The sequence below is a fragment of the Equus caballus genome, chromosome 1, assembly GCF_041296265.1.
Source record: "Equus caballus isolate H_3958 breed thoroughbred chromosome 1, TB-T2T, whole genome shotgun sequence".
Classification (NCBI taxonomy): domain Eukaryota; kingdom Metazoa; phylum Chordata; class Mammalia; order Perissodactyla; family Equidae; genus Equus; species Equus caballus.
This window is the reverse complement of record NC_091684.1, coordinates 95286621-95314420: the sequence shown is the minus strand read 5'-3', so window position 1 is coordinate 95314420 and position 27800 is coordinate 95286621. Positions and strand designations below refer to the sequence as shown.

Here is a 27800-nt window from a genome sequence, read left to right as displayed (position 1 = left end):
TTTTATTTTAACTTTTTTATTTTGAAATAATTTCAGACTTCCAGAAAAGTTGCAAAAATAGTATAAAGAATACCATTAACCCTTCACCCAGATTCATAAACTGTTAGATTTGGCCACAGTTGCCTTGTCATTCTGTGTGTGTGTGTGTTTACAAGAATTACAAAGGCTCATCTTGGAAGGTTTGTGTACACACACACATGCATACACATACTTTTGTCTGAACTGCTTGGAGTAAATGACACCTCATGCCTCAGTCTCGCAATACTTCCGGGATGTTCTGTTACATACCACGTATGTACAATTACCAGCCCCAGGAAGGCTAACATTGACGCCATGACAGTTCTCAGCAGTACCACAATCTGTAGACCTTACTCACCTTTTGCCAGTTGTTCTAATAAAGTCCTTGAGAGCACGTTCTCCTGGTCTAGAATCTGTCTAGGACCTTGCACTGTGTTTAGTTGTCCTGTCGCCGCCTTCTCCTCCTTTAATCAGAAGCAGTTCTGTAGCTTTCGTCCCTTGTGATACTGACCTGTTCTAGAGGGAAGGCCAGTGACTTTGTGGACGTGATGTCCTCCTCAGGGCATCCCGTCAGGAGGCCATGACCTCAGGGTGTCCTGTTATGGATGCTGTCATTGTTGGTCCCTTAAGGCAGGACTCACCTTTTTTTTTTTTTACCGTGCAGGCATTGTTTCCTTTTGTAATTAGTATGTTATGGGCGATACTTTGAGACTATGTGTTAGCATCCTTATGTGAATCAGTGGTTACAAAGGAATGGTGTTCTAATTCCATTATCACATCCACATTTATTAAGTGGCATTCTGCTATAAGGGAGAGGGCTTCCCTTCTCATTTACTTTTTTAGTAGTAGTATGGAATCATGGATTCTTATTTTATTCAATGAGTTATAGTCTATTAGGTCATTATTTGTGGGGGTTTTTAATACTTTTTATTTTCCTCCCCACACCCCAGTACATAGTTGTATGTTCTATTTGTAACTCCTAGTTCTTCTACATGAGCCGCCACCACAGCATGGCTACTGACAGACAAATGGTGTGGTTCTGCTCCGGAACCAAATCCAGGCTACCGAAGCAGTGAGAGCACCGAACTTTAACCTCTAGGCCATCGGGGCTGGCTCAGGTCATTATCTGTTTTGATGCTCAAATGACCCAGACTTGGCTACTGGAGTTCATCAGGCTGGCTCCTGAGTCCTTTTGACATGTGCCCATCATTTTTTAAGCACCTCTTTTTGGCTGATTAAGATATTCCAGGCTTATCTGGTAATTTCCTTGCCCCGGCCGTGGAGCCAGCCATTTCTCCAAGGCACTCTGGTTCCTTTTAGGGAGGACGGTATTTAGAAACTAGGATCTGGGTGGCAAATAATCAAGGTTTAAATTTCCAATTTTCTATATTGTTTCTAGAGATTTATAGATTCCAAAATCTTCCAAATTTTGGATCCTCTCATTCCTGACACTAGTTTTCCTCAAACGTTTGGCAGTTTGGGGGAGCCGCTCACCTTTGTATTAGTGAACGCCTGCTCACCTCAGTCCTGTGTTCCTCAGCTTCCTGTGTGATCAGGAGTGATGGGACAATAGCTGTTCGTTCTAACAGCAAGAAGAAAGACTCCTTTCCTCTCTTCTTGCCGACTCAGGAGGATTCAGGCTTTCCCCGTCCACTTCCTTACCTCCTCCATCCCCCTGAAAGAGTCTGTCAGTGTCCGGCCAGGCTTTGGGGAAGCTTTCTTGATGGAGGAGGGTGGAGGAATGGTGCTCAGGCTGGAGCTGGGAGAAGTTACTGATGTTTTCAAGATAAACATGAGATACCAGAGGAGCTTCAGAGCATGAGAAGAAAAGGGACTTTTAAGAAACCTTTTTTAAAGACCCTATATCCTCTTCACAGTGCTTCTGAAACAAAGGGGAGGAGGTCAGGAGTTACTTGGACATCCTGTGTGGGGTGGAGATACATCTCTGGCCTGACTCCCGTGGGTCTTGGTTTCAACAGGGTTACACATGTTGTCTGGGCGTGGGAGCTTCCTCCCTCCGCAGAGGCTGTCTCGGCCCTGGAACTGGGGTCAGGATTGCCCTGCGCTGCCCGGGCTCGAGGCAGAGGCCACTGCTGCTGGCTGCTTAGCACAGGCAAGGGCCAGTGGGGACTGACCACCTGCTGCCTCGACTGCCCATCCTCCGCACATGCCCCCACGTGTGTCAGGCGCTGTGAGCTTGGGGCTCCCTGGAAGTCACTCCCGTCTCTCCCACAGCCTTAGATGTCTTGGCTTATGGTTTCCTCTTGCTGTTGCATTTTATACTGGATCCCTTTCCCTCCTCTTTTTCAGGAATTAACTGAAATCTCCTGATCTGCTTATGGTACCTTTCATGTTTTTCAGTGACACTGTTGAATATTTTTATATAGGATTTCCCCGTCAGTTTTGGGGAGGTATGATACCACTCTGTGCTCAGTCCATTGTCTTACTCTGGATGCTGCTAATGAAGGATGTTTTACCATTGGCCTGGGTCATGGGGGCTCTGCTTGGAAGGCACCGAAAACGACTCTCCACTCAGAGATATTAGATGCTTAGTGAAGATAAGAAGTTTATCAAACAAACTGAAGAATTCTTGCTAACCTGGGGTCCGAATTATAAAACTGTCTCAACAGAAAATGTGCCCTTAAGCTTGATATTAAAGTTTGGTGAAATTGGTTTTGTTGCACAGAAAGCACCCTCTTTTTAAAGAATCATGGTTCGTCTAGTTCTCATCCCAGAAACTTCTCAGGAGTGACTCGTCCATGCTGCTGGCAGAGTCTACACTTAGCTCTTCCATTTAAACCTTCCTGTTGGAGGGCGCCGGCCTTGTGGGGGCTGGAGGACAGGGGCCCCCTGTGGGGGAGAGCCCCTGTGCTCTGCTTCTTTTGTGCAGTAAGTTCCAGCGAAAATTGTAAATAGTAAGACGGCATTACCCTCGTGTTCCACTTAGTCCTCAGCACAGCCGGCCCAGGAATAGCAAAATCGAGCAGAAAGAGGACAGCGTGGGCTTTTCCAGCAGCGAGAGTGACCTGGCGCTGGCCTTCCAGTCTTGGGTCAGCGGTGGCACAGATTCATCATGCTTTGGGTCGGGATTGGTCTTGGCAGCTGAGAGCTGTGCTGGGCCAGGGGCCCTGGCCAGACTGAAGGGCAGGTTGGCAAGAGTCGACCATGTGGTCGAGATGATAAAATACCAGGATACTTCGTGAGAGCTGGTCCACTAACCACCTCATTCTACAGATGGAAAAAGTCAGGTTGTCATTCACCCTGAGGTCAAACGTCAGTGGCAGAGTGGCCTGACACACTGTCCTTTCAACACTGATGCTTGAGCACGTTGAGCACGCCAAGCTTAGTGGGAAATCAGTTCTGAGGGACAATTACTTGAATTAATGACCCCTAGAAAACCATGAGAAGGACTGGTAACCTTGTGAACCCTGACAGCCAGCTCCCGTCCTTGTTCAGAGCCCAGTCCAGTCTGATTTCCTTATGGAAAAGAGTATGTTCCACAAATATTGAATGCCTACCGCCAAAATCAAAACATTTTCTGGCAGCTGATGACGGCTTTCTCAAGCCTGTTCGCTCAAGGATCTGCAGCTTTTCAAAAACCACGTATGTCTTGGTGTTACGGGAGTAATTGCAACACGAGCTGTACAGTCTGGTCAGATAGTCATGTCACTGCCCACTGTGAAGGCCTCCACGTGTTGTATGTAGAAGTAAGTAAAACTGTGAAGTCAAATATGGCCTGAAATCATGAAAGTCACATTTATCCCAAATAGTTTCATTTTGTCCCATATTTCTACCTACTTCACCAAATCTTTCTGCTCTCCATGAGTAAACCAGACAGAGGTTCGAAGGGCATCACTTTATTCCAAAGTTGATACCTGAGGGGGATGTTGACAGTCGTGCCTCCCTGCCCCCCTCAGCTCCCTTCCTGGTCAGAGATGCTAACGAGAATTAGGGTGGTCACGAGCCACGGGAGGAAGGAAACAAGATGAAGGCTGCATACGTTTTAGTTGGTGTTTGGCATTTCTTGGCAAGAAGAAAAAGAAGTGAAATGAAAATTACAGGTAAATTCAAGGGAGGACTAAAACTAAGCCAAAGGCACTAATGGTGCTTCCCTTGGTTACCTCAGCCAGGCCTTTATGTCCATTTCCGACCGACAGAGAGCGAACAGGCTGCTTTTCTCCCACTGCCCCGTAGTGAGTGCAGACTGGTTTCCAATATCATCCAAAATCCATTTTAAACATATGCCTCCCAGGAAAAAAAATGGTTTTCGAGTGTAAGATTAGGGAGAAAGGTTTAAAGTGTACGGATGTTCCCAACCACAAGAGGAGCAAAACAGCAAAGAAGCTGTGGAAGACGGTGGGGCAGAGAGCTGGAATCCCAGCCGTCTGCCTCAGGAGGCGCGAAGCCGACGTTCACGCCTCCCGGGGCCAGGTCCTGCCCAGAGAGGAGCATCCCGGTCCTGCTCATCATTGAGAAGTAGCCAACCCAGTGCGTCTAGAGGGAGGCCACCTATACCACACTGTCTTTGCACAAGATTTCCAGGGACAAGCTGGACCAACTGCATGGGCTCCAGACCGACCCTGGCCAGAGTCCCAGGCCCGGGAGAGCCGGGCGAGTCCACGATGTCTGGTCAGAGCTGTGCCGAGAGTTCAGGTCTTGAACATCAGGAAACCCCCAAATGCAGTGCCCGACGGGCTTCTCTTTATTACCGATCCTTGGGTTACCTCGAACCACACTCTCTCACCCTTCTGCAGCTCGGCCATAGCGAAGGTTGTGGCCGTGCCCCCGTCCCTCTGCTCCGCGCTGGTACAGACAGGGGTCCGATGGTGGCCTCCAAACACCAGCTGCCCGGCGCCCGGCCCTGGGCCAAATTCAATGCTCACAGCAAAGAAGTAGACCCCACGCTCAGGGGCCCGGAAGTAGCCGTGTTCAGCGAAGTAGCTGCCGCCAGTGTTGACGTAAGTGGCGTTGAACTTCACTGTCTGCAGGGCAGCAGTCCCTTCTGAAAGGCTGGCGTAGAAGGCCACAGGGGAGCCTGGAACACAGGGGGAAGGGGCTCAGTGACTCAGTTCCTCACCCAACTAACAGAAATAGGTCACGATTTCCGGGTAACCTAGATCTTCCCAGGGGCCACGTATCCCAGGGGGGTGGGAGGGATCGGCCAAGTCTGAGTATTTCACTAACTGAGAGAAGGGAAAATACAAGTCTTTGGTCCCTACTGGTGTACATTTTAAAGCTCTTTCTGATTCGATCCCTTTTCCTACCAGCATCCTTGAGAGAGAAGCACCCCTGACTGAGGAACCTTTGAGTCTTGAGTGCTTCACTGGTTGTCCAAGGCTGCGTGGCTATTAAGTGGCAGGCTGGACTGGAACCCAGGTCTCTGACTCCCGGACTGCTGCCACCTGCTAGGGATCTTGAGATGTCCCGGGGAAACAGAAAGTACTACCTATCCTCAAGGTCACAATGCTAACACTGGTGAGAGAAGGAAGGAATGGTGCAGGGTGGTTCCTCCGGGATGCTGGGCACAGGACCTTACGAGAGAGAAGGAAAGAGCAGGTGGGACTGGGGTGGGACCGGGGAAGAAAAATCCTTTCAAGCTGGTCATCTTAAATGTTTTCAAAATGTTGCACAGAGCCCTGGGATGACAGATGGGGAAACTGAGGCCCAGACAGGGAAAGCTTGCTCCAGATGACAACTAATTACCAAACTGGGGGCTGTCCTCGGAGCTCCTGATTCCTGGTGCTCTTCCCACTTGGAGAAGCACCTCGGCCAGCCTTTGGAGGGTAAGTAAGACGGAGGGAACACAGGCGTGGGGCCCAGCAGCCCACACGCAGACATGGAGCCATAGGAAGCGCGCCATGTGTGGAGGGCGAAGGTACAGCAAGGAAGGAGCCAACCGAGCGGCCAGGGCCAGGAGATGGGACAGGGAGGGTGAGTCCCACCGGGGTTCCAGCCATGACACTGGCCTTGAGACCAAGCTCCCCAGTTCTCAGGGGATGAAACAAAGGTGTACAGGAGGGACCATCTGCATAGCAATTAGTGACTTAGCCCCCAGAACCAGAGCCGCAGCGCTTTGGCTCTCGGTCCAGCAATAGCCTTGTGAATGACAAAGTTTTGGTCTTCTCTAGTTCTGGAAGGTTTTCTGAGAATTACTTCATAAGAGCTTTCTCGTTTGTTTGAGACTGTCACAAGGAAGGTGCGCTGCTGGCTCTGCAGTTCCCCAAGCACCCAGGAGGGGGCGCGCTCGCCCTGCCGAAGGAAGGCCGGCCTCGGGCGCCCTCTGCTGGCGGCCGGCCCCGCCTGCACCGAGGGCACGCCTGCCTGCAGCTTGGGGTTCGGCTTTACAAGGAGACCCCCCACCCTGCCAGGCAGCGGGGGGCCCCCCACCCCCAGGAGGCGAAGTGTTGTGCCTCAGCTTTGCCAGCAGGCAGACTGAGAGTGGGCTTCCCTGCAGGGCACGAATTCAAGCCCTGAGGCCTTTCTGCAAGACAAATAAAGGGGAATTTTTATTTGTAATTTTAAGGAAAAAATTTCTTTGAGACAACAAAGTATTGCAGTGGTAAACTCAGGGACCTAAACCATCCAGCAGGGGGCCTTGCCCCACTCACACGAGGAAAGAAGAACGCAGAGTCAGTGTCAGTGGACACAGCCCCAGCCCCCGCCCTGAAAACAGTCACTGGTTTCTCCCAAAGTGTATTCGTCTTCCCAGCAGCCATCCATGCAGGTTCGCCCCCGGGCAGATGGAGAAACTGAGACAAGCGAGTGGTGCAAGAGAGCGGGCTCTGTCCACTGCCCCGGGAGGCACAGGCCTCGGGGCCATAATGGAGGCTCCGCGGGAGTGGCGCAGGCCAGGGAGGAAGCTTCAGCAAGGCACAGACTTCCCTCCTATGTGGGTACACCAGGGTCCAGATGGCCCAGATGGTGACCTTGTACTTAGCCCCACGGCCGGGCGAGGAGGTGGCCAGCATCCCTGGCAGGGAGAGTCCGTGGAAGCAAGAGCCTAGGGGTCCCCTCTGCAGGGCCACACTCAGGGAGAGCACGGGAAGGCTGGCTGCACATCGCTTCAGCCTCAGAGCCAGCTTCCCAGGCGCGGTCCCCAGGGCTCTGCAGAGACCAGGCATCGAGGGCCCTTCCCAAGGGAAGAGCCAGCACCCTGAAGACAGCCTCACCGGGTTGAGGTCCTCTGTGCCGCTCACTAGCTGTGCGAGCAGGACACCTGCCCTGACTGAGCCTCTGTTTCAGATGAGGTGGCAGTGACAATGCATCGTGGAGCTGTTGTCACGATCCAACATGGCAAAGCCCAAGAAGGGTATCGCCGGGGACCAGGTACGGAGCAGCAAGACGGGTCAACTATGTTAGCAGAGAGAATGAGCGCCCATCAGGGCCCAAGGCCTTGCCCTGTATTCACCTCTTGGAGGGTGCTGCCCACCCATGGCAGGTGACACCAGCCCCTCTGCACACACTCACTTGCACATAGGGGAAGCTGGTTAAAGACACATGCGGGGGTGAAGTGGGGTGCCGGGAAGAGGGGAGATGGAGCCATTTGCAGGTGTGGCATGGACGCCAGGGAAGCAAGCCCCTCTGGCTCTCTGGTTAGAGTGGCAGGCAGCCGGGGCGCACGTGGGAGCCTCGGCCGCTTACATGGAGGGGCGTTGCCTGCTTCTGACCGTTGGTTCTTGTGACTTCTATCTCCTTACACTCCAGTTTGCTTAAGAGGCCCCTGGCCCCGAATGGAAGGAAGGTGGGTCAAGGGCCAGGCCGGCCCTGAGGAGTCCTGACTGGTGCATCCTGTTTTCTTTCCCCTGCGGCCCCTCTGGGGTAGAAGAGCTGCTTGCAGACAGCCCCGTCCTTGCCTGGCCTGGTCCCCCTGTGCCCAGGAACTCACCTGCCTCCCAGAGCACTGGCCCTTGGACCTGCGCATCCGCTTGCTTCCTGTCCCTCCTCCGGGAAGCTTCCAGACCTTTCCGCTGCTTCTTCTCTTTCCTGCTCAGCATGGCCTGCAGCTTCCCCAGGTCCAGGCTGACGTTGGCCGCCACAAGGCCCTGGAAGTTCCCGAAGAGGCTGTGGAAGAGCCGCTCGTGCTGCTCCAAGCCGCGCTCCGTGGCGGCCAGCGCGCCCTGCAGGCCCTCCACCGAGCCGTTGAGGGAGGCGGCCCACGAGGCCTCGCAGCAGCGCGCCGCCTGCTGCACCGCCGGGCCCAGACGCTGCAGCTCCCGCGCCAGCTCCGCGGCCTCGCCGGGCTCCGGGCGCCGCGCCGCCTGCTCCAGGGCGTCCACCCGCGCGGCCAGCGCGTCCCAGCCGAGCGCCTGCTCCTGCAGCCCGCTGGCGGCGTCCCGCAGGCCGACGCGGATCTGCTCGTAGCTCAGCGGCAGCGGCCCCGGCGCCGCCTCGGACATCTCCTCCAGCGCCTCCTCCCCGAAGAGGGCGGCCAGCACGGCCTCGTGCCGCAGCGCGTCCTCCAGCAGGGCCGCGAAGGAGCCGTGCAGCCGGCCCAGCTCGCCGCGCATCTCCGCCTCGGCGGCCCGCAGCGCGCTCGCCTCGCCGCCCAGCGTCCGCAGCTGGCTCCGCAGCCGCGCCGCGTCCGCCCGCGCGCGCTCCGCCTCCTCCCGCTGCTCCTCCTGCGCCCGCGACACGGCCGCCACCGCGCTGCTCAGCGCCTCCAGCGACGAGCCGTCCAGCCGCCGCCGCTCGTCCAGGCTCACCTGCGTCTCCTCCAGGGCCCGCGTGGTGTCCCTCTGGCCTTCCCGGATCACGTCCAGGTCGAAGGAGAGCTTCTGGCAGTTGCAGTCGCGGACGTACTTGATGAGGTCGGCGTGGCCGCCCTGCAGGTGCTGGAGGGTGAGGTTGAGCTCCAGGAGCTGCCGCTCCATCTCCTCCTTGTTCTCCTCCATGATCAGCGACCTCTCCATCAGGATCACGCGCAGCTCGCGCAGCGCCGTGTGGTTCACCTGCAGCTCCTCCACCTGCCGCTCCACCTTGCTGATCTGATCGAAGGTCTCGTCAGATTCCGAGTACAGCTCCTTGATCTCATCCACGTGCCGGGCCAGCGTCGCCCGCATATCGGCCAGGGTGCTTTGTAACTCCTCTTCCCTGCGGCCAGCTGCCACGTGCAGCGCCGAGAGGTTTCTCTGCAGCTGGCCCAGCCTGGCCTGCAGGCTCTCGGGCTCCGGCCTCGCCCCTGCCCCTGCAGCTGCCACCACCAGGCTGCCATTGGCCCCCAGGGACTCCTGGGCCTTAAGGAGCCTCTTCACCTTAGTGTCCACATCGGCCTGGACCTCGGAGAGGGAGTGCTGCAGGGACTGGTGCTGGGCGTGCAGGCGGTCCTCCACGTCCAGCCGCAGCTGGGCCACCCTCTGGGCATTCTCCTGGACCTTGGTCTCAAATTTGGCCCCAAGCTCTTGGAAGTCAGCCCTGGCCACAGTACTCTCCTGGACCCTCTTGATGGCCTGGCGGTTGGCCTCCACATCCAGAGATAGGTTTCTGATGGCCTGGGACAGGCTGTGCAGGCTTTGGTTCAGGCTCCTCCAGACGGGGCTGAAATGCACTTGCAGGAAGGCATCAATGTGAGACGGCAGCACGTGCTCCAGGGATGTGCCAGAAAACTCTGCAACAGACACGCATTTTTACACTTGCCTTGCAAGAGCAGCCACCCCTCCCGAGGCAGGGACCAGAGGGGGTCCTCTGAGGTCGGGGCCTTCCTGCCTCCCCTCTCACTCATCCCCGGGGATGTGAACAGGCTCTTGCTCAGCCCCTGAGTCTGCCACTCACCAAGCTCCGTTTGATTGGCCTCAGTCGTTGCTGCTGTGAAGTTGCCTTCCAGGGACTTCCACGGGCCGGGAAGGCTGTCCGCCACCTCGTGAATGTCATTCTGGAGATCTCCCAGCAGGCCTTCCTGCTCCACCACGGTGTTGCTGATCTCTGCTGCAGGGGCGCCTAGAAGACACAGAAAGATGAGTGTCATGGGCTCACTCCTCTGGGCTGGGCAGACGGCGAGATACAGAGAGGGAGATTCCGGGGTTGGGGGCAAGGAGATGTGTGCTGAGGTCCTCTGAGCAGGAGCTGAGGAGCCCTTAGCCCCAAGAGGGCAAATACATGGCAAGGGAGCCCGCCCTGCCCCCAGCACCCACAGCAGACATGACTAATCGATCAGAGCACACTTTCCAGGGACTGGCCTCTCAGCATGGTTCTAGGCAGCCCTTGTCGATGGACAGGATTTACCAAGTGATGAAACTCATTCACCAGCCCAGCCTCGGCCCAGCCTTGAAATGCTCCACACATGGGGTCTCTTGGCGCTTCTCCTGTGCTGACCCAACAGCAGGGACAGCATGACTTCCTGGCCCTAGTCAAGGGAGGTGTGGGAAGGCTTCTTCCAGGCCATGAGAGCTTGTGCAGTTCAAAGGGCAAAGGAGGTGCCGTCTGAAACCATCCTTCCAGAAAGTGGGGTCAAGGGAAAAGGTGTATGTGCTTAGGCAGCAGCCAGGTGACTGAGGACCCTGTGAACTGGCCTGGGGCAGGAGGGCGGGGGTAGGGTGACACAGGGCTACCGAGGGGACCCTGCTGATTTGAGGGGTAAAGTTTCCAGAGATGGCACTGCCCTACGGGAGGAGAATGGGCCTGGGCACGTGGGTTCTTTCTGCTCTACCTGCATCTTCCAGGAAAGCAACATACCAGGTTCCAAGCCGTGTGGGTTGTCCCAAGGCTCCTGGAGGCCGTCACCTGGGTCTGCAGGCTCAGGGACCCCAGTGGGATCTGCAGAGAGGAGGCATCAGATGTTGACCCCGGAGGTCAGAGGAGCTGCATGACCTCTGGGGTCAGCGGTTGAAGGGGGAGGGGGCCACAGGGAGCCCTACCGTGGTGCTGGCAGTCGGGACCTGCAAAGCCCGGGCAGCACCTCCATTCCGTGGAGACCAGCACCTTCTGCTTGACCTGGTACAGTGGCTTGTGGGCCACACGGTACCTGGGGGGAGAGAGCCAGGTCAGCGACTCCAGGGTGAGCCAGCTCAGGGTCGCCAAAGGGCCCGCCCCGCCCTGCCCTGCCCCCACTCACATGACTTTGACTCTCTGGCAGTCTGGAGCCCCCTGTGGACATGGCTGCTGTGAGTGGACAAGGAATTTCTCTGTTTTGCAAGCGGCTATGAAGGTGACCAGCCTGGACTTCTGGTAGGAGCACCAGTTACTGGAAAAAACGAACCAGAGGACAGGGCTGCTGAGCCACGCCCAGGCCCCCACGACCCTTCCTTGAGGTCAACAGCAGGTGCTAGTGCAGAGCACCTGCCCCACCCAGTGCAGTGGATTCTGGAATCCATTAGCCTGAGAGGGAGTGTTCTGCATTATTCATCCCTGACGCCACAGCAAATCTCCACAAACCCCACCTGCAAGACACCCGCACCACTGCCTTCCAGAAACCGGCCCCTGCTGGGGGGGAGGGGGACACAGAGAGGCTGAGCAGCACCCCCAACATCACACAGCCAAATCACTGGCTCTCCTGGTGCCAGGGAGGCCACATGGGGCTGCTGGGCTGGGGAGTCCTGGGTTCGAATCCTTCGCAATTTCTGGCTGCGTGACCTTGAGCGGGCACTTAGGGAATTCTGCTTCCCTGTTCATCCGATGGGGATCCTAATACCCTTCTCCATGGCGGAGGAGTATCGAGCGCCTGGCCCTGACACGTGCTCAGTGAATGCCACTGCCCTGCCCCAGGACCACTCACATCTCTCCTCAGCAGAGGGCCTGCCGCAGGGAGGGCACCCACCTCCTGGCCGTGCCCCATCATGGCCATTCAGACAGTTGGGGACGGCAGCCAGGCCAGGCAGTCCCTTCTCTGGGAAGGGCCACCCACACCGGTCCTGCTGGGTGGTTTGCACTCAGCATCCTGAACGCCTGGGAGGCAGCTCCTCCATCCGTGACCTTCTGCGGGGTGTGCCGCGGGTCCCGGAGCGGGAAGTGTTCATGGGGATGGCGCCCCAGTCACGACAGGTGGCGGGCTGGAGGGGCACAGGAGAAGGGGTGGGAGGGCCCTTCCTCTGGCAGTCAGTGCCCAGAGCAGAGCTCCCCAGAGCTGCAAGTGCAGCGACCTCCACGCTTGGCCAGCTCGGCACGTCCTGGGGGCGCCGCGCTGCGCCCAAGGCCAGCAGCACTCAGTCAGACACGGAGGGACCAACCTGCCCTTCAGGGACCCTGGGAGAGCAGGTGATCTGGGCTGGTGTGGCAGCTTAGGCCCCGGGAGACCTGCAGGAGGAGGTGACAACTTGGCACCAGGAGCTGTGACCAAGGTGTGTGGCCCCACTGAGGTGCAGAGGGTGGGGGTGGGAAAGGGGCTGCAGAGGTAAAGAGAAGCCTCGAGTGCCAGCTGAGGAGCTGGACTGTGACCTGGAGGCATGGGAAATCATGGTGGGGGGCGGTTAAGCAGGGAAGTGACAGGAAAGAGCCACCCTGGTTCCTGGGGGCAGATGGGACAGGAGGGGCAAGAGCTAGGTGGCAGGGGTCTGGGTGGGAGATGCTGGCAGCTTGTCCTGGATGACGACGGTGGAGATGGAGAGAGATGGCCGCATGCGTGAGTATATATCAGGAGGCAGTCTCGGGGGTCTTGGAGATGGAGTGGCTCTCGGGGCTGGGATTTTATTCTCTGGAGCGGATCTCTATCCTGGGGGCCATCAGACCCCATCACACAGGGATACTGCTGGGGAGGACAGAGGCAAGCACTGAGGGGGATGGAGTGACCATATCTGTTTTCAGGGCTCAGCCCCCGAGTCTGCTTTCCCACTTGGCCCCCGGAAGCCTGGCAGCCAGGCTTTACCCTCACAACAGCAGACTGAAAAAGCTTATCAGGACAATGACCCCACTCAGGAGCAACAACCTGAAGACACAGTCAGCAGGGCTTCCCCCAGTGAAACAGCCCAGGGAGCCGCCTATGACAAACAGGTCAGAAAGCCCCATCCAGACACCGGCTTCTAGACAGCTTCTCAGTCTCCAGCCTTGAGTGGGAGACATCCAAGGATGCACCCTGAGGAGAATCTTTATTACAAAAGAGGGAGGTCAAGATGCGGATGGAAGAAAGTCAACTTGGAGAAAACCAAGATTGTGCAGGGAGAAGAGAACGTCTCCCAAATTTGCATCAATAGCCCCAGATTGATAAGAGAAGTTACTGCATCCAAGAAACAAAGAACAGGAAACGATTTAAAAAAAATGGGAGAAGGACATTCAGAGAATGACAACAAAAACACCTTGGAAATTAAAAATATAATGGTAGAAATGCAAAAGAAATTTAAGAGAAATGTTAGAGGGTAAAGTTAAAGAAACTCCTCTCTTAAGAAGAGCAAAGAGAGGGGCCGGCCTGGTGGCGCAGCGGTTAAGTTCTCACGTTCTGCTTCTCGGTGGCCCGGGGTTTAGCAGTTCGGATCCCGGGTCCGGACATGGCACTGCTTGGCAAGCCATGCTGTGGTAGGCGTCCCACATATCAAGTAGAGGAAGATGGGCACGGATGTTAGCCCTGGGCCAGTCTTCCCCAGCAAAAAGAGGAGGATTGGCAGTAGTTAGCTCAGGGCTAATCTTCTCAAAAAAAAAAAAAGAAAGAAAGAAAAGAGCAAAGAGAGAGATGGAAAATAGGAGAGAAAAGCTGAGAAAAATAGAGGACCAGTGTTGGAAATTCAACATCCAAACAATAGGAGTTCCAGAAGAGAACAGAGGGAGGAAGTCATTGATAGAGAAAATCAAACCAATATTCCAGAAGTGGACTTGAATTTTCAAATTCAAAGGGCCCACCAATTATCCACAAGATGAAGAAAATAAACTCAGCTTAAAGCGCATTGTCATGAAATTTTAGAACTCCAGGAATGAAGATGACCTTACACTTTCCAGAGAGAAAAATCAAGCCACACACCACTCTCGATAGCGATACTAGAAACTATAACACAGTGGAGAAGTGCCTTCAAGATACTGAAGGAAAATTATTTCCAATTGAGAATCTGACACCCAGCCTAACTACCAGCCCATGTAGGGAGAGCAGAATAAAGACATTTTCAACAAGCCAGCTTTCAAAACCTTTCCCTGCCCAGAACCCCTCGGCAGGGAGCTGCTGGAGCAGACTTGGCAATCTTGCCCTCAAATCTTCACATCAAAACCATCCCACGGCACTTTAAAAATAGGAGCCTCTGGGCCCCACCCCAGGCCAGTTAAAGGAGAGCTTCTGGGGTGGGGCCTGGACATCAGCACTTAAGGCTCTGTGAGTCATTCTAAGGCACAGCCCAGGGCTGAGTACCACTGGGCCAGCAGTGCTCCCCAGCACAAGAGAGGACACCAAGAAAGAGGACAGTGTGGCATCAGGAAACGGGAGTTCCAGCTGGGAGGGGAGGTGAAGGGAGGCCCCAGGAGGATGGTGAAGAGAGACCCCAGGACAACGATGGGCAGTGGGTGAGGGGCCACAGTCCAGACCGCAGGACAGCTGGAAGCTCAGAGAGGCATCTCCAAGAAGACACAGGTGGTCAAACACCTGAGGCAAATGAGAGTTGAGAGCAGATGTGGACCATGGGCCGAGAGTCCGGAATTGAGTGGTGACAAAGACAGAAAACTAAGAAAAAGGAAACAAAGATGAAGCTAATTGTTTACTCCGGGGAAAACCAAAAGTGCACAGGGGGAAGAAAAGGATTTATAGTTTTTTTCAAGTCTCAACTCTAAGTAGCAAGCATAGTCGCATGAATGTACTCAAAATGACAATGTGGGAGAATGATGGATGGGAAGGGCATGTGTGTGCGTGCGTGTTGGAATGACAGCTGAGTCATAGACAAAGCTGCTTCCCAAGAAGTAGCAATAGAAGCATGTTATCCAGAGATACAGAGGTAAATGCCCAAAGCATCACCGAGAGTTGAAAGTCATTGCCTTTGGGGACCAGAGGGGGCTGGGGCTTCTGATTGTCTCAACAAACCTTACAGAACTGGTCCACTCTAACCCAGGGGTTAGCAAAGTTTTTCTGTAAAGGGACAGACACATAGAAAATACTTTATACAAGACCAACTACATAATTTGTGGGGCTCAGTGCAAATGAAAATATAGGGCAAGAGTGGAGATTAAGCCAAGTGCAGGGCCCTTCTGAGTGACGGGCCCTGTGACACCACTCAGGTCACATGCCCATGAAGCTGGCCCTGATTTTAGGTTTTCCAGGACATATGGACTCTGTGGCATTTACTCGACTCTGCCGTTGTAGCAGGAAAGCGGTCCCTGACGATATGTAAATAAATGAGCCAGACCGTGTTCCAATAAAACTTTATTTACAAAAACAGGTCGGGGGCCACATTTGGCCCACCGACCACAGTCTTCTGAGCTCTGCCTATGGGACTGTGTAACGAATAAAAATGAAACTTCAAAATAAAATAATTTCCACCTGGAAGAGAAAATGCAGGTGAACAGGTAAAAACATTTTGGAACACATTTGGAACACCGAGGAAGGAGTTTCTCATCCAGCTCTCAAGACCGACTCTAAAGCCAAGTAATGAAAACAGTAGGGTACTGGCTCAGGATCTGAGAAACCAGCCAGCGTGGGGCAGAGCCCAGCAAGGGACCCAGGAGTCCCAAAGGACTAGTAAATGGCAAAAAGGAGGCACACCAAAATCGGGACAGAAGCAAAGAATGTTCATGGTGGTCTGTGAAATGTGCTGGGCCCACAGCTCAGGCGCCCTGGGGGAGACGGCGGCCTGCACAGACTGTTCCAAGTACTGGAAAATGTGCCCCACCCCGCCCCGGCCCTGGGCCCCCTGGAAATTCCTGGAACACGGGCTCAATTCTAGGGAAAAGTATTTCTCGAAACCAGTGGTTCTCAGTAGGGGAGAGGGGATGTGCCCTGGAGACTTGGAGTGTGGGGGTGCTCCTGGCATCTAGTGGGTGGAGGCCGTGCTGCCAACACCCTACAAAGCCCGGGACAGCCCCCTCCCCCTGAAGAATCAGCCAGTCGTGCCGAGGTTGAGAAACACGGGCTCCAGACAAAGCTCCACTCCTCGCACAGCCTCTGATCCACTGTGGAGGGCCCAGCCGGCCTGCGCACCGGGTCTGGTCCAGCCTGCCAGGGAGTGACCAGGACTTTCCATCTCGAGCTCCTGGAGCCGGAAGCGGTGCTGCCCACCCTTCCTACCCAGGAACTTTCTCTCCTGACCTGCCCAACCGAACTCCTGGCTCCGGCAGCCACTATTCTCCCTGCCCACGCTCCCTTTCCCTTGGCAGCCCCGTCCCCTTGGCACAGTACAGGCTGCTGGCCCAGAAGCCCTGGGAACATTCCTGACCTTTGCTTTGGTTTCCTCCAGCTCTTGGCAGCTTCTTGCTGGCCCTCGGCGCCCCCAGCCCAGCTCACTCAAGCGCCCCATTGTTCTGCCTGCCTCCTGGTCTCAGGCCTCCTCCCTCTCTGCGCCCTCACTTGGGAAGCGGTGCTGGGTGCCCTCATCTTCCAGTGGTCCGCAGAGGGGCAGTTGCCGGCCTAGAAATGAGTGCAGGGGTCCTCCAGCTTGGTTTGGGCCAGCCCTGGGCCTCTGACATGGCCCAGACCTGATGTCCCACCCCAGGCAGGAAGGAATCGGCCCACCCCTTGGAGCTTCTAGGTGGAAGCTGGACAGCCGGGCTCTCCTCTCCCCTCCTGCTCCCTGGGCTCAGGGTGACCTTGAACAAGGCCCTTCCCCCACTCCTGGAAATGTGGAGAAGATTCCCGCTCTGGGGCCCTCCCCGGGGCAGAGGGAGGGGAAAGGCTGTTAGCCGAGCATCCTGAGTTACCGCCACCCTTGGGACTCCTAAGTGCCTCTTAACCAGCCAGGAAAACCCCCCTCGGACAGCCCCTTACGTCTTCCTAGGGGAGAAGGGCGTGGTCCCAGCATCCATGCTTTCTAGGCCCTGAATGCAGCCCTGAGTGTGAGCACTCAAGGGGAGAATCTTGCAAAGCTTTGTCTCTGAGCCAGAAGCAGCCTTGGCAGAGGAGCCGGAGGTCTACTCGGTGTCCAGCCCAGAGCCCGGGTTCCCTGAGCGTGACTACAACCAGTGGGGCTCCTCCCTATTCATGCCCAGGACCTGTGCCTCAGAGAGCAGGAACAGGTGCAGGAGATGCAGCCATGGCCCAGAGACCGGTGGCCTGGGCTCCGCCCTGCTCCTGTGTGACCTTCAGCGATATGCATGACTCCTCTGGGCCTTGAGCTCCCAGCTGCAAAAACCACAAACTGCTCCTTGTGGGTGGGTCAGGAGAAGCTGATGCTGGTGGCCGGGGCCAGCTGGGTGTCTGGAAGAGCATCGCCTACACGCCTGCCCTCTTGGGGGAGACAGGACAGAGGACGTCTGGGATCCGCAGCCCTGCAGATGTGGGCCCGGCCTCTGATCCGTCACTTAGGAGCTGTGTGGCCCTGGGTGGCGTTCCCACCCCTCTGAGTCTCACAGCATGTAAAGTGGAGAGAACAGTGTTGCTGTCGCAACAATGCGGAGATGGGGCACCTTGCCTGGGGCTCAGTCCTGCCCGGGAAGCAGGTCTTGGGTTTGAGGAGGCCACATCCCCACCCCCACCCCCACCCCCACTGAAGCCAGGGAGCAAGGAAGAACCCCCCACACACACACACACTGCTGGCCCATGGGGCCCTGCCCCCACCAGGTCCCAGGGGACCTGGGAAGCACTCAACCATGCCCCTCCCCCACGCCAGGACCTGACATCGGGCACCAAGTTGTTCTGTTCCCTCTTCTCCTTGCAAAGGGCCTCATCTGGGCCTGCGTGGCCCTGTGGCCCTGGGAGCGGGGGCGAGGGGCAAATGCAGGGCAGGAGGCCTGGCCGCAGAGTCTGCTGGGCCTGTCACTGATGGTGTCACCCTGCCTGAGCGCCGAGCGCCTGTCCCCCTCTCCCTCCCCCGTTGCAGGGGAGGCCGGCAGCATTTCCGCCTCGCTTTTCCCAGGAGCTCCGGAAGCAATCAGCCCAGGAAGCCACGCAGCGCTTCCTCCCTTTCTCACCGGCCCCTCCGGAGGCGTTGACAACTGGCCACTGGGGACCACAGCTTGTGGGTTGTGGGAAGGAGACCCAGCAGGTGGCAGGGCCCCCCTGGAGCCCCTGGGGCCAGGGCTTGGGATGCCTGCCGGGGCATTCCTGGGCCAGGGCCCTTGTGCGCACACCTGCACACACTCTGCACACACTGGGACCACCGGAGAATGGCTGGGCGGCCCCCGAGGGGCAGCCCCTGAGGAGTCCACAGGCCCACCGTCCCTGGGGTAGGGAAGGCCATCCCTCCCACAGCCAAGAGGGTCTGCTCCCATCCTTCCCATCCTCCCTCCCTCCTTCCCATCCACCTGGGCCCTCATCCTCCCTTTCATGGAAGAAAGCCAGGCAGCCCAGAGATGGGGGCATGGAGCTAATGGCTTTGCAGAGAGAAGGCTTGGTCCTCAGTCCTGAAATCAGAGCTTGGTGACCAGCTACCCCACCAAAAGTCACCCACATCTCCCAGCTCAGAGCAGAATGGGGGTGGGGCAGGAGTGGGGTCTCTCCGGGGTGCATCTTCTCGGCCCACACCCCCCCCCCTTGGCCAGCCCCCCTCCCCGAGCTCCCAGGGCCTCTGGGCCAGCAGCCGGTACTGTGTCAGGTGGGGGGGCTGCCATGGGACGGGGAGTGTGGGTAGGGAGGACGGTGGCTGCTGAGCCTGTCTTGCTCTTGCCCTCCGCTCTCTCTCTGGTCAAATCCACTTTCGGGAAAGTGTCCAACAAACGCATTCACCTTGAAGTGTCAGAGCTTACAGAAGAACCATCCCAGGCAGGGGGCTCTGAAAGCCAGTGAGATGCTGAGTCTCAGACAGATTGGAGAGTCTGGGGGCCGGGGGGTGTAGGGTGGCGCCCTTACCCTCCAAATCCACACAGTGGCCCCAACCAAGTCTGTGGGGCAGTGGGGAGGGGCTGGGGCTGCCTCTGAGTGCCCAGGGACCAGGTCATGAGTTCTGGAGTCAGACTCAGATCCTGGTTCCAGCTCTCCTTAGCTGTGTGACCTTGGACCAGTTGCTCAGCCTCTCTGAGCCTCAGGCTCCTCCTCTGTAACCAGAGCTGTTGCGAGGATGAACCGAGGTCACATTTGGCAAGATGCCAGGTCCAGTACCCGTGGGGTACCCTGCGGAGGCACCCGCAGGCCCAGCACTTCATCATCAGGAGGATTCCTGGCCCTGGACAAACGGAACACTGGAAAATAGACCCTGGTCCAGTCGTGAGACAATCCCGCCCATTTCCAGAGGGACACTGAGGCAGAGGTTGCTCAGGCCGCGGCCTCCTTTTTGTTCTGGAGACAGAGCAAGGCACCGTCCCTGCTCATTGCTTGGCTCTCACGGCCAGGCTGAGGACCCCGCCCCAGTCCCCCGGCACTCAGATCAAAACCCAGTCCCCAGGAGCTGGGGGACAGATGTCCTCAATGGCTTAGGCTGCACCAGCCTCACCAGGGCTCAGCCAACAAAACCGACTCACTTCGAAAAACAGGAGCCACTGCCAGGCCAGCTGGAAACTTCCAGAACCATAGCCCCTCAGCGCTCCATGCTAGGTGGTTGATGGCAAGAAGTGCTCCCGCCCTGTACAACCCGGAGGTCCATTTCCTGCCACAGGTCAGGCAGGGACTTCCTGTGGTCCTAAGGCTTGGCCCTGGGGTGCCCAGGCTAGGCTGGCTGGGGCTGGCCCCTTGACCAGGAGCCTGGGGCCTGGCACTTGATGCAGCCTCATAGCTGGCCCAGCAGGTCGATAACATTAGCCCATTTCACAGATGGTACCTGAGGCCCAGAGAACCCCTGCTCAGCCTGAGCTAGGAGTCAGGTCCTGCACCATGACCTACCCCAAGGTCCAGGCCCTCCTTACCGTCCGGTGGGGTCCCTGCCGGTGTCCTCAGCCTCTGCCCTCCAGACCCCAGGTGGCCTGGGGCTGCGTGAATCAGAGGACCTGCTACTGAGGGCCTGGGCACAGGCCCCCAGCAGCCCCCAGCCAAGGGGCCCGCCCAGGCACAGCAGCAGCATCAGGATCATGCTGGCAGTGGAGCAGACTCGCCTCTTTGAGTGACTCCAGAAACTGCCAGTGCCGGTGACGCTGTCTTCAAGTTAAGTCTCAGAAGGAAAAGAAAGCACGGGGACAACAAAGAGAGGAAGTGGCCTGGGCCGGCCCACCCGGTGAGCCCCGTCCGGCCCCCTCACCCCCTGTCCGGCCCCCACAGAGGCAGCCAGCAACACAGCCCGGTTCCTGTGCCCTGAGAGGACTAGGGTCAGGGACACTGAGGGTGTGGGAGACACAGGGAGGTGGCCCTACCAAACCCGTCCCCATGGGACTAAGCAGGAGTGCTGAGGTGGGGCTGCAGGAAGCGGTCAGGGCGGCCTCAGGGAACCTGCTGCCCCTCCACGCTGGTGGTCAGGAAGCGGGCCACTGCATGCCTGCTCAGCACTCCCCCCACTGGGCTGTGGGGACAGCAGGGGGTGGAGGCTCAGAGGGGAAAGGAGCTGTCCTGAGGCCACCTGGTGTGTCGCCAGAGGCCAGGGCATGGGGAACCCCTCAGTGCGCCTCTGTCCCAGCTCCTCCCCCTGGCCTTGGGGGAGCCGTCGACGGGGGCATCCATGGTGCTGGACACCCAGGCCAGTCTGAGAGATTGGCCGCTATTGCCTGACAGGCCCGCGTGGCTCTGACCCCTGCCCTACCACAGACACTGGTAGCAAAGGCGACTCCCCTCTCTGCCCCATCTCTGCCCCAGATGCACACAGACACAACAGCCTCAGGCCCCAGAGCACCAGCAGGGGCCACCCCTGTGGGTGGGCAGGACAGGGAGTGAAAGAGGCAGTGATGGATGAGGATGTGTCCAGACTCCGACAGCCCCTCCTGGGAGGGCGGGAGCAAGAGGGGAGGGTTGAGCCAGTAGGGGCCCAGGGGACCTGGACCCCACTGCCCCACCCTGGGGGAAGGTGAGGGCCAGCCTCGTCCCTCCCTCCCTCCCCACCATCCCCCCTCCAGGCTGGCAGGGCTCCCGCAGGCCGGCCGCTGCATCATCAATATTTCATCGGCGTCAATAAGAGGCAGCAGCAAGGATAGCGGCTGCAGCAGCACTCACGCCAGCTCCAGCCACCGCACGCCCGGAGAGCCAGCCTCCTGTCCCTGCCCGCCACCACTATGGACGTCTTCAAGAAGGGCTTCTCCATCGCCAAGGAGGGTGTGGTGGGCGCTGTGGAGAAGACCAAGCAGGGGGTGACGGAAGCGGCCGAGAAGACCAAGGAGGGTGTCATGTATGTGGGTGAGTTTGGGCGTGGCGGGGCGGGGCGGCTTGGTGCCTGGAGCCCAGGGGACCTGGTTACCTTGGGTCTGACCTCGTCCCCCAGCCCCAGGGAGGGGTTTTAGGAGGAGTCGAGGACCTGGCTGCTGAGTAAGGGTCTCCGGGCCCTGGAGCACCCCGTGGTGCTGCACACACACGTAGCCTCCTGCACACACATGAATCTGTTTGGGTCCCCCTCAGGGCCCAGGGGACTCTGGAGCAGGGCAGCAAGGGGTACTCAGCTCTCAGACACACCTGTCTGTGCACCCACAAATGCACCCCGGCGTCCCCCTGCCCTGGCATCACCCACAGGCCCCTCGACTCGGAGAAGAAGCCACACTGAGCCTGGACCCGCTGTGGGCTGAGCAGGCAGGTGCTCGGCAGCCAGGCCACAGGTCCCCACCTGACTCAGGGAAGGGGTGGGGCTGGGGGAAGAGACCCAGACTCAGCGTCCTGTCAGCTCCATGCCCCGCAGCTCGCTCCTCAGAGGAGTCCGAGGGGATGACTCAGCTCTCGTGAGCCCTGTCCTGCGGCTGCTTCCAAGGTCCAGGCCACACCCCGTGGGGTCCAGACCCTTCCTCAGGCCCGGCCCCTCTCATCCTCCATCCTGTCCTGTCCACTTCCGATCCATCCACTTCCTCCAGACACAGCAGGAAGTGGCCTTTGAAGGGCCGGGGACCCCCGGATACCATCCTCACCCGCTCCCGGCCCCACAGCTGGTCCACCTGTTCTGTGGCATGTCTGCCCCCTGACCACTCCCCTCCCAACACCGGGAGGAGCGCCCGGGCTGACGCCTCCGCTTCCTCCCCAGGAACCAAGACCAAGGAGGGTGTTGTGCAGAGCGTGACTTCAGGTGAGGAGCCCCAGGACCAGGGGACAAGGGGGCTGGGACCTCCAGGGACTTCTGCACCCTAACTGGGGTCCCAAGGTGTCCATGGACGGCCCTCCACAACCTAAGGCTAGACCCAGGGCCGGCCACCCCCATCATCGCCAGAGCTCCCCTGGAGTGGGAAAGGCTGCAGCCCAGGCTCTCCGCAGAGCCAGAATTTCCAGCGCCCTGGGAGGGGGCTGCTCTGCCCCGGTGGGGAGGGTTAGGACCCAGGCCAGCCAGAGTCCTCCCGCAGTGGCTGAGAAGACCAAGGAGCAGGCCAACGCCGTGAGCGGGGCCGTGGTCGCCAGCGTCAACACCGTGGCCACCAAGGCCGTGGAGGAGGTGGAGAACGTGGCGCTCACCGCTGGAGTGGTGCGCAAGGTGAGACCCGGCCCCGCCCCGGCTCCATCCTTGCCCCTGGGCCCCAGAGAGAGGAGGAGGCATCGTCACCCCGCTGACCATAAGGAAGAGGAGACTCAGGGGCCGTGGTCTGTGCTGGGTGTTCGCAGACCCATTAACGCCTGGAATGCTCACACCCATCCCTGGAAGGCGGGCCGCGGGGGAGGGGGGCGGGGGGCTGCTGACCACGCCCTCTTGATGGTGCTCAGCATTTAGGAGATACCGCACTTTGCTAGTGAAGGCAGGGCCCCACGTGGTGACAGGCAGCCTCCCAAGGCAGTAGACACCAGGCCAGAGCTGCCCCGTCACCGCCCTCCCGGGGCCCAGCCTCCCTCCCCGGCCCAGTGGTCTGGCGCCTCCTCCCCGGAGGAGCAGGGAAGCAGCGCCCCCTGGTGAGAGAACAGCAGGAAGGGTTCCGACCCCACCCTCCACCTCCGCCTTTGTGAGCGTGTGCGTGTGCGCTGAGTGTGCACGTGGGCGTGCCTGTGCGCGTTCCGGAGGCAGAGCCCAGGAGCGGTGGGGGGAGGCCGGCCGGGTGAGCCTCCCCAGCCCCCACGACGGAGCAGGCTCGGCCTGAAGCCGTTTACACTTCTTAACTCATTTAATCAGCTCATCGGCACGAAGTCTCATGAGATAGGGTGTGGAAACAAGGCCCCGAGAGATTAAGTAATGTGCCCGAGGTCCCACGGCTGCTCTGCAGTTCCCAGGGCGGCCCGGCGCGGGAGCACCTGCTCCCAAAGAGTGGGATTCATATGGGGCTGGAAGGAAGGTACAGCCCACTCGGGGCGGCATCTGAGGCAGCCAGCACTGAGAATCCCTGCTCGGGGAGTGGGTGGGTGGAAGGGTAGGGGCCTCCCTGCCCCTGCTTCTGGGGCAGTATTAGGCATCTGCTTCTAGGGCTGGTACAGTGTCTCCGTGTCCTTGGAGCAGGCAGCTGCTCCCTCTCCCAGTTCCCACCCCTGCCTCTTCCGAGCTGTGTGACCTTAGAAAGCTACTCAACCTCTCTGGGCCTCCATTTCTTCATCTGTAAAGGGTGGGGTGGGGGATCCCTCTCCCTGGGCTGTGCGATGATGCAGGCAAAGGGCCCTTGTGAAGCAGTTACACCAGCTCATGGTGAATACCCAACAAAGGGAGGTGACTATCATCGTCATCATCATCACAATCATCAGTGCTCCTGGGCAGGACCCCCATGTGCCCCCAGCAGATACCTTCCTCCCTTCCCCACCGCCCAGCACAAGAGGCCCTGGGATAGGGCCAGGCTGGCCCTGGGTCTCTGAGAGGGAGCCCCGGCACTCCTCTCTGACCTTTAGGAGGGCTGGGGAGTGCCCAGAGCCACCCCAGGAGAACATTTCCTGGTGACACCCAAAAACCAGCCCCAGCAGCCCCTCCCTGAACTGTGGAAGAATGCAGCCCCACCCGCCTGTCCAAGCGCTCACACCGCTGGCCTCGTGCCTCCCGCCTCTGCGCTGGGCAGCAGGGCCAGGCAGGAGGCCACCTGCCCTTCGCCTGGAGAGCCCGCCCCAACTCTGCTGACACAGTTCGGTCCCCTTTTATGCCCCACGGTGCAGTCCACCAAGGGGCAGGATGGCCCTGTGGTAGCATGTTGGTGGCAGGGCCCTCCAGAGGTAGACAGTGAGACCAGGGTCCAAGCTGATCGCCCAGTCTGGCCCCTGCTCATGACCACCCCACAGCAGGCCCCCACCTCAGACAAGTGTCTAGCTGGATGCAGGGGGGTAGGAGGAGATGGGAAGTGGGACAGGATTGTATAACCCCTGCTGGCCCTGGCCAGACCAGCTGGAGCCCAGAGCCCATCCAGGAGGCAGGGAGAAGGGAAGAAGGAAGCACACCTGCTACTGGGGAGAGGGATGAGCCTGGAGCAAGCCGGAGCTGATCTCTCAAAACCCCACTGCTTCGAGCTGGATCACTGGCCTCAGGGTTCTCACGTGAACAGCGATGATACACCTCTCCTCCTAGGGCTGTTTAGGGGCTCCCAGGACAAGGGTGTGTGATGTGATTAAGTGACACTGAAGGTGGGGTCAGGCCTAGGGCTTCAGAGGCCACTGCCCACCCCCACCCACCCCACCAACCCCACCAGGCTTCCTCATCGAGGAGGCCCAACCAACGCCTGCCCAGAGACTTGGCGTCAGCCTGGGGGGAGGTGAAGCTGGGCTCCGGGGTACTTCATAGCCCCAGAAGGACTTGGCATCATCAGACGGAGCCCCTGCCGTGGGTCCCTACATGTGGCTCTGTCACCCCCAGGTCAGTCTGGTCCTCACGTCTCCCTCCCCTGGCCCTCCACGCACAGCACGGTGATGAGGGCCTCTGCTCATCTTTGAGGCCAGGGTGGATGAGGCCCCGGGTGCAGGGCAGCTGGGGGCCCTGCCCCCTCCGCACGGTCCCCCATCACCTTTGCTCCCCAACAGGAGGACCTGGAGCAACCTGCCCCCCCACAGGAGGACAAGGCAGCCAAAGCGGAAGAGGAGGTGGCTGAGGAGGTAGGAGCTGGGCTCCTGGGGAACACAGGGGGTCCGCAGGCAAGCCTCCTTTCCTCCTGGACTCCCAGAGCCCCCAGGAGCCCCTTGACCCTCTGCAGCCCCCTGAGCCTGAGTGTGAGCCTCCCTCACGAATGACCCCTCAGGGCAGAGGGCACGGATGACTCCTGTCCCCACCCGACACAGGGTGGCCACTGAGGGGTGGGGGCCCAGAGCTGCGTGTGAAGGTCACTCTCTCTCCCAGGCCAAGAGTGGGGGAGACTAGATGGCTGTCATCAGCGGTGGAGCCAGAGAAACACCCCTGCCTTGGACGCATCCCCTCCCGCATGAGGAGTGCCCGGCCCTAGAGTGTGACCAGTGGGCTGCCCCTGGTCCCCACGCCCACAACCGGCTGCCCACAGGCCTGTCCTCCTGTGCTGCTGCCACCGTCTTCACCTCCCTCCCCTCCTGCCCTCCACTCCTTATGACCCACAGATGCTGCTGTGAATTTTTTTTTTAATGATTCCAAATAAAACTCAAGCCCCCGCCCCAGCCCTACCAGCCCCTCCTTCCTCCATGGGCCTCCTTCATGAAGCCCCCTGGGCCCCCCCAGAAACAGGAGCTGGGCCAGCCTGTGGAGGGGTCAGGGAAGCAGGGCCAGGCCACGTACCCTCCAGGGACACCCTGGGTGTTTCTAGAATCTGCTCAGAGCAGACTCTGCCTTCAGGGACGCCCCCACTGTCCCCAGCAGCCCCCTACCACTGCCTTTTAACATGGAGGAGACAGCCCTGCTTTTGGCAACTCCAGACACCCTCCGGGACACGCCGTCCACAGGAGCACAACACCCATATGGCCCCAGGTTTCGAGCTGTAGCGCACCCTCAGGACGGAGCCCGCTGATGCAGGAGGGCGGGGGACCTCCTGAGCCCTCCTGCCGTGTGTCCTTGGTGCCAGTGTCCTTCAGGGAACAGCGACACCCAACATCCCTCCTTGGAACAGACAGTAATGTTCAAAGATGTGGAGTCTAACCCACAGCGAGGACTCTCGGCGTCCTCCTCGGCAGAGGACATGACCCCCGGGGCCCCTCCCGCCCGGCCCCACCCAGCCTCTAGCTCCCCTCCAGGCTGGAGCTGGGCTTTCCCTCCCTTCCCCGAGAAGGCCTGTCAAGCATCATCAGAAATCACAACAGCTGAGATGCAGGCACATAAGGCTCCACCTTGAGAGGAAAAGAGCAGAAAAGGAACATTTGCTGAGCTCCTCCCAGGCCACAGATGCTGTGCAGCACTCTTTACCTCACTGAATCCTCTGAACAAACCTACTAGGAGGAGTTGGCATGATCCCAGTTTCGCTGAGAATGAGCTGAGGAACAGAGAGGTTAAATAACTTGCCCAAAGGCAAGGAAGCACCCGGATTGGGGACTGCAGGTGGGCTGGCCCCAGAGCCTCCCAGTTGACTCCCAGGTTCTGCTGTGGCCACCTGGACTGCATGGGCTCCAGTGTGCTTATGGCAGATGCCACCCCCCTCAAGGTTTCAGAACAAGCCAGGGCCTGGGCTGGTCGGTGTCCTACACGAAGGGCTGTTGGCATCACACCCCAGAGTCTTGTTCAGAGGTGGCTGAGCAGAGACCAGGTTGCCTCCACTTTGACACCCAGACAGTTTGGGCTCAGAGCATGTAAGTGACTTGCCCAAGGCCTCCAGCCCGGGGTGTGGGAGCCAGAGTGCACACCTGACTCCAGACAATGCTCTGTCCACACCACCTTCCCATCCTCCCTCTGTAGTGGGGAGCAGGGGTCAAGGGCAGCCGAGGGGGCTGGGGACCCAGTCAAGCACATGCTGAGATGGGTTGTATCCTAGCCCGCTGACTGTGGCATCTGTTGCTGACGAAGCAGAAAGGAGCAGGGGGCTGCTGGTCCCCCAGCCCTGTACACCGCACCATGGGAGGCATGAAGGGTCTGGAAGAGGTCCAGGGCAGGCAGGGGTGTTCCCGCCCCGGGGCCCAGACACTGCACATCAGCAGGCCTGTGCATGCCCCAGGAGCAGTTCACCAGGGGCCTGGGTGTGCCTGAGCTCCCTGGGCTGTAAGAGAGAGCAAGGAGGAGCCGGGCCCACTCAGGTCACTGGGCGGACAGGGGACACCTAGACCCGGCCCCTGGGGACAGCACTTCACGAGGTTCCCAGTGCCCCCGGCCTCTGCTGAAGGAGCCTGGAACGTCCCTGCTGCTTGTCCCCACCCTAGACACATACTCAGGGCCCATTCTTGGGATCAAAGGGCAAACATCACAGTCTGCCCCAGGCACCCCTTCCCCACCCCATGGGCACCTGCTGTGTGCTTTGCCTTGAAACCCCCTATCGTGTGCTCTTGCCGGTGGGGCTGCATCTCATCTTCCTGTCCTAGAGAAGGAAGGCCCCTCCTTACCCCTCTGCTTACCTGAGAGGCCAAGCACCCCGCCTGCTGTGAAGGGCCCTCGGCTCAGTGTGGGCACCTTTCAGCCCATTTAATCCTCACAATAACACTTCAGGGGACATTCTGTTATTGTCTCCCCCCATCAAGGATGGGGACATTGAGGCTGGGAGAAATGAAGGGACTTGCCCCAGGGGGTCTTGGAACCCAGGAGCTCTGCCTCCAGTGCCTGTCTCCATTTTCACCTGCTTGGCCCGCCTGTCCCTCCCACAGAGGCCGCTGCCTCTCTGGCTGGCTCCTTGCCTGCTGGGCCTGGCACGAACAGCATCCGCGGCCCAGCGATGAGCTCACTGGAGCAGTGTGACAGCCCTTCCTGGCTAAAGGGACTGGT

At 58.7% G+C, this 27800-nt stretch overlaps 2 protein-coding genes and 1 long non-coding RNA gene across 5 annotated transcripts; 1 reads left to right on the top strand and 2 right to left on the bottom strand.

Annotated features, from left to right (window-relative positions):
* MMRN2 (multimerin 2) lies at window positions 1–20141 on the bottom strand. 2 transcript variants are annotated; one of them, XM_001915615.6, is made up of 7 exons: window positions 19840–20141; window positions 11066–11194; window positions 10869–10975; window positions 10687–10767; window positions 9787–9951; window positions 7904–9622; window positions 1–5053 (listed from the first exon to the last, which is right to left on the bottom strand). In XM_001915615.6, the coding sequence occupies exons 1-7, from the start codon at window positions 20001–20003 to the stop codon at window positions 4668–4670; spliced, it is 2751 nt and encodes a 916-aa protein (XP_001915650.3). In that variant the 5' UTR covers window positions 20004–20141; the 3' UTR covers window positions 1–4667. The 2 variants fall into 2 exon arrangements, with proteins under 2 accessions (XP_001915650.3, XP_023504405.1); XM_023648637.2 differs by lacking the exon at window positions 19840–20141 and adding an exon at window positions 11768–11999.
* LOC138916729 (uncharacterized) lies at window positions 15262–17359 on the bottom strand. Its single transcript, XR_011424070.1, has 3 exons — window positions 17056–17359; window positions 16284–16474; window positions 15262–16063 (listed from the first exon to the last, which is right to left on the bottom strand). It is a non-coding gene; the product is annotated as an uncharacterized lncRNA (long non-coding RNA).
* SNCG (synuclein gamma) lies at window positions 20063–25561 on the top strand. Of its 2 annotated transcripts, XM_070230041.1 has the most exons (6): window positions 20063–20144; window positions 20974–21250; window positions 22080–22121; window positions 22393–22520; window positions 24962–25033; window positions 25275–25561. In XM_070230041.1, exons 2-6 carry the CDS (start codon window positions 21130–21132, stop codon window positions 25293–25295), a joined length of 384 nt encoding a protein of 127 aa, XP_070086142.1. In that variant the 5' UTR covers window positions 20063–20144; window positions 20974–21129; the 3' UTR covers window positions 25296–25561. The 2 variants fall into 2 exon arrangements, with proteins under 2 accessions (XP_070086142.1, XP_001500881.1); XM_001500831.5 differs by lacking the exon at window positions 20063–20144 and having other exon boundaries at window positions 20497–21250.
* Window positions 25562–27800: the final 2239 nt, after the last annotated feature.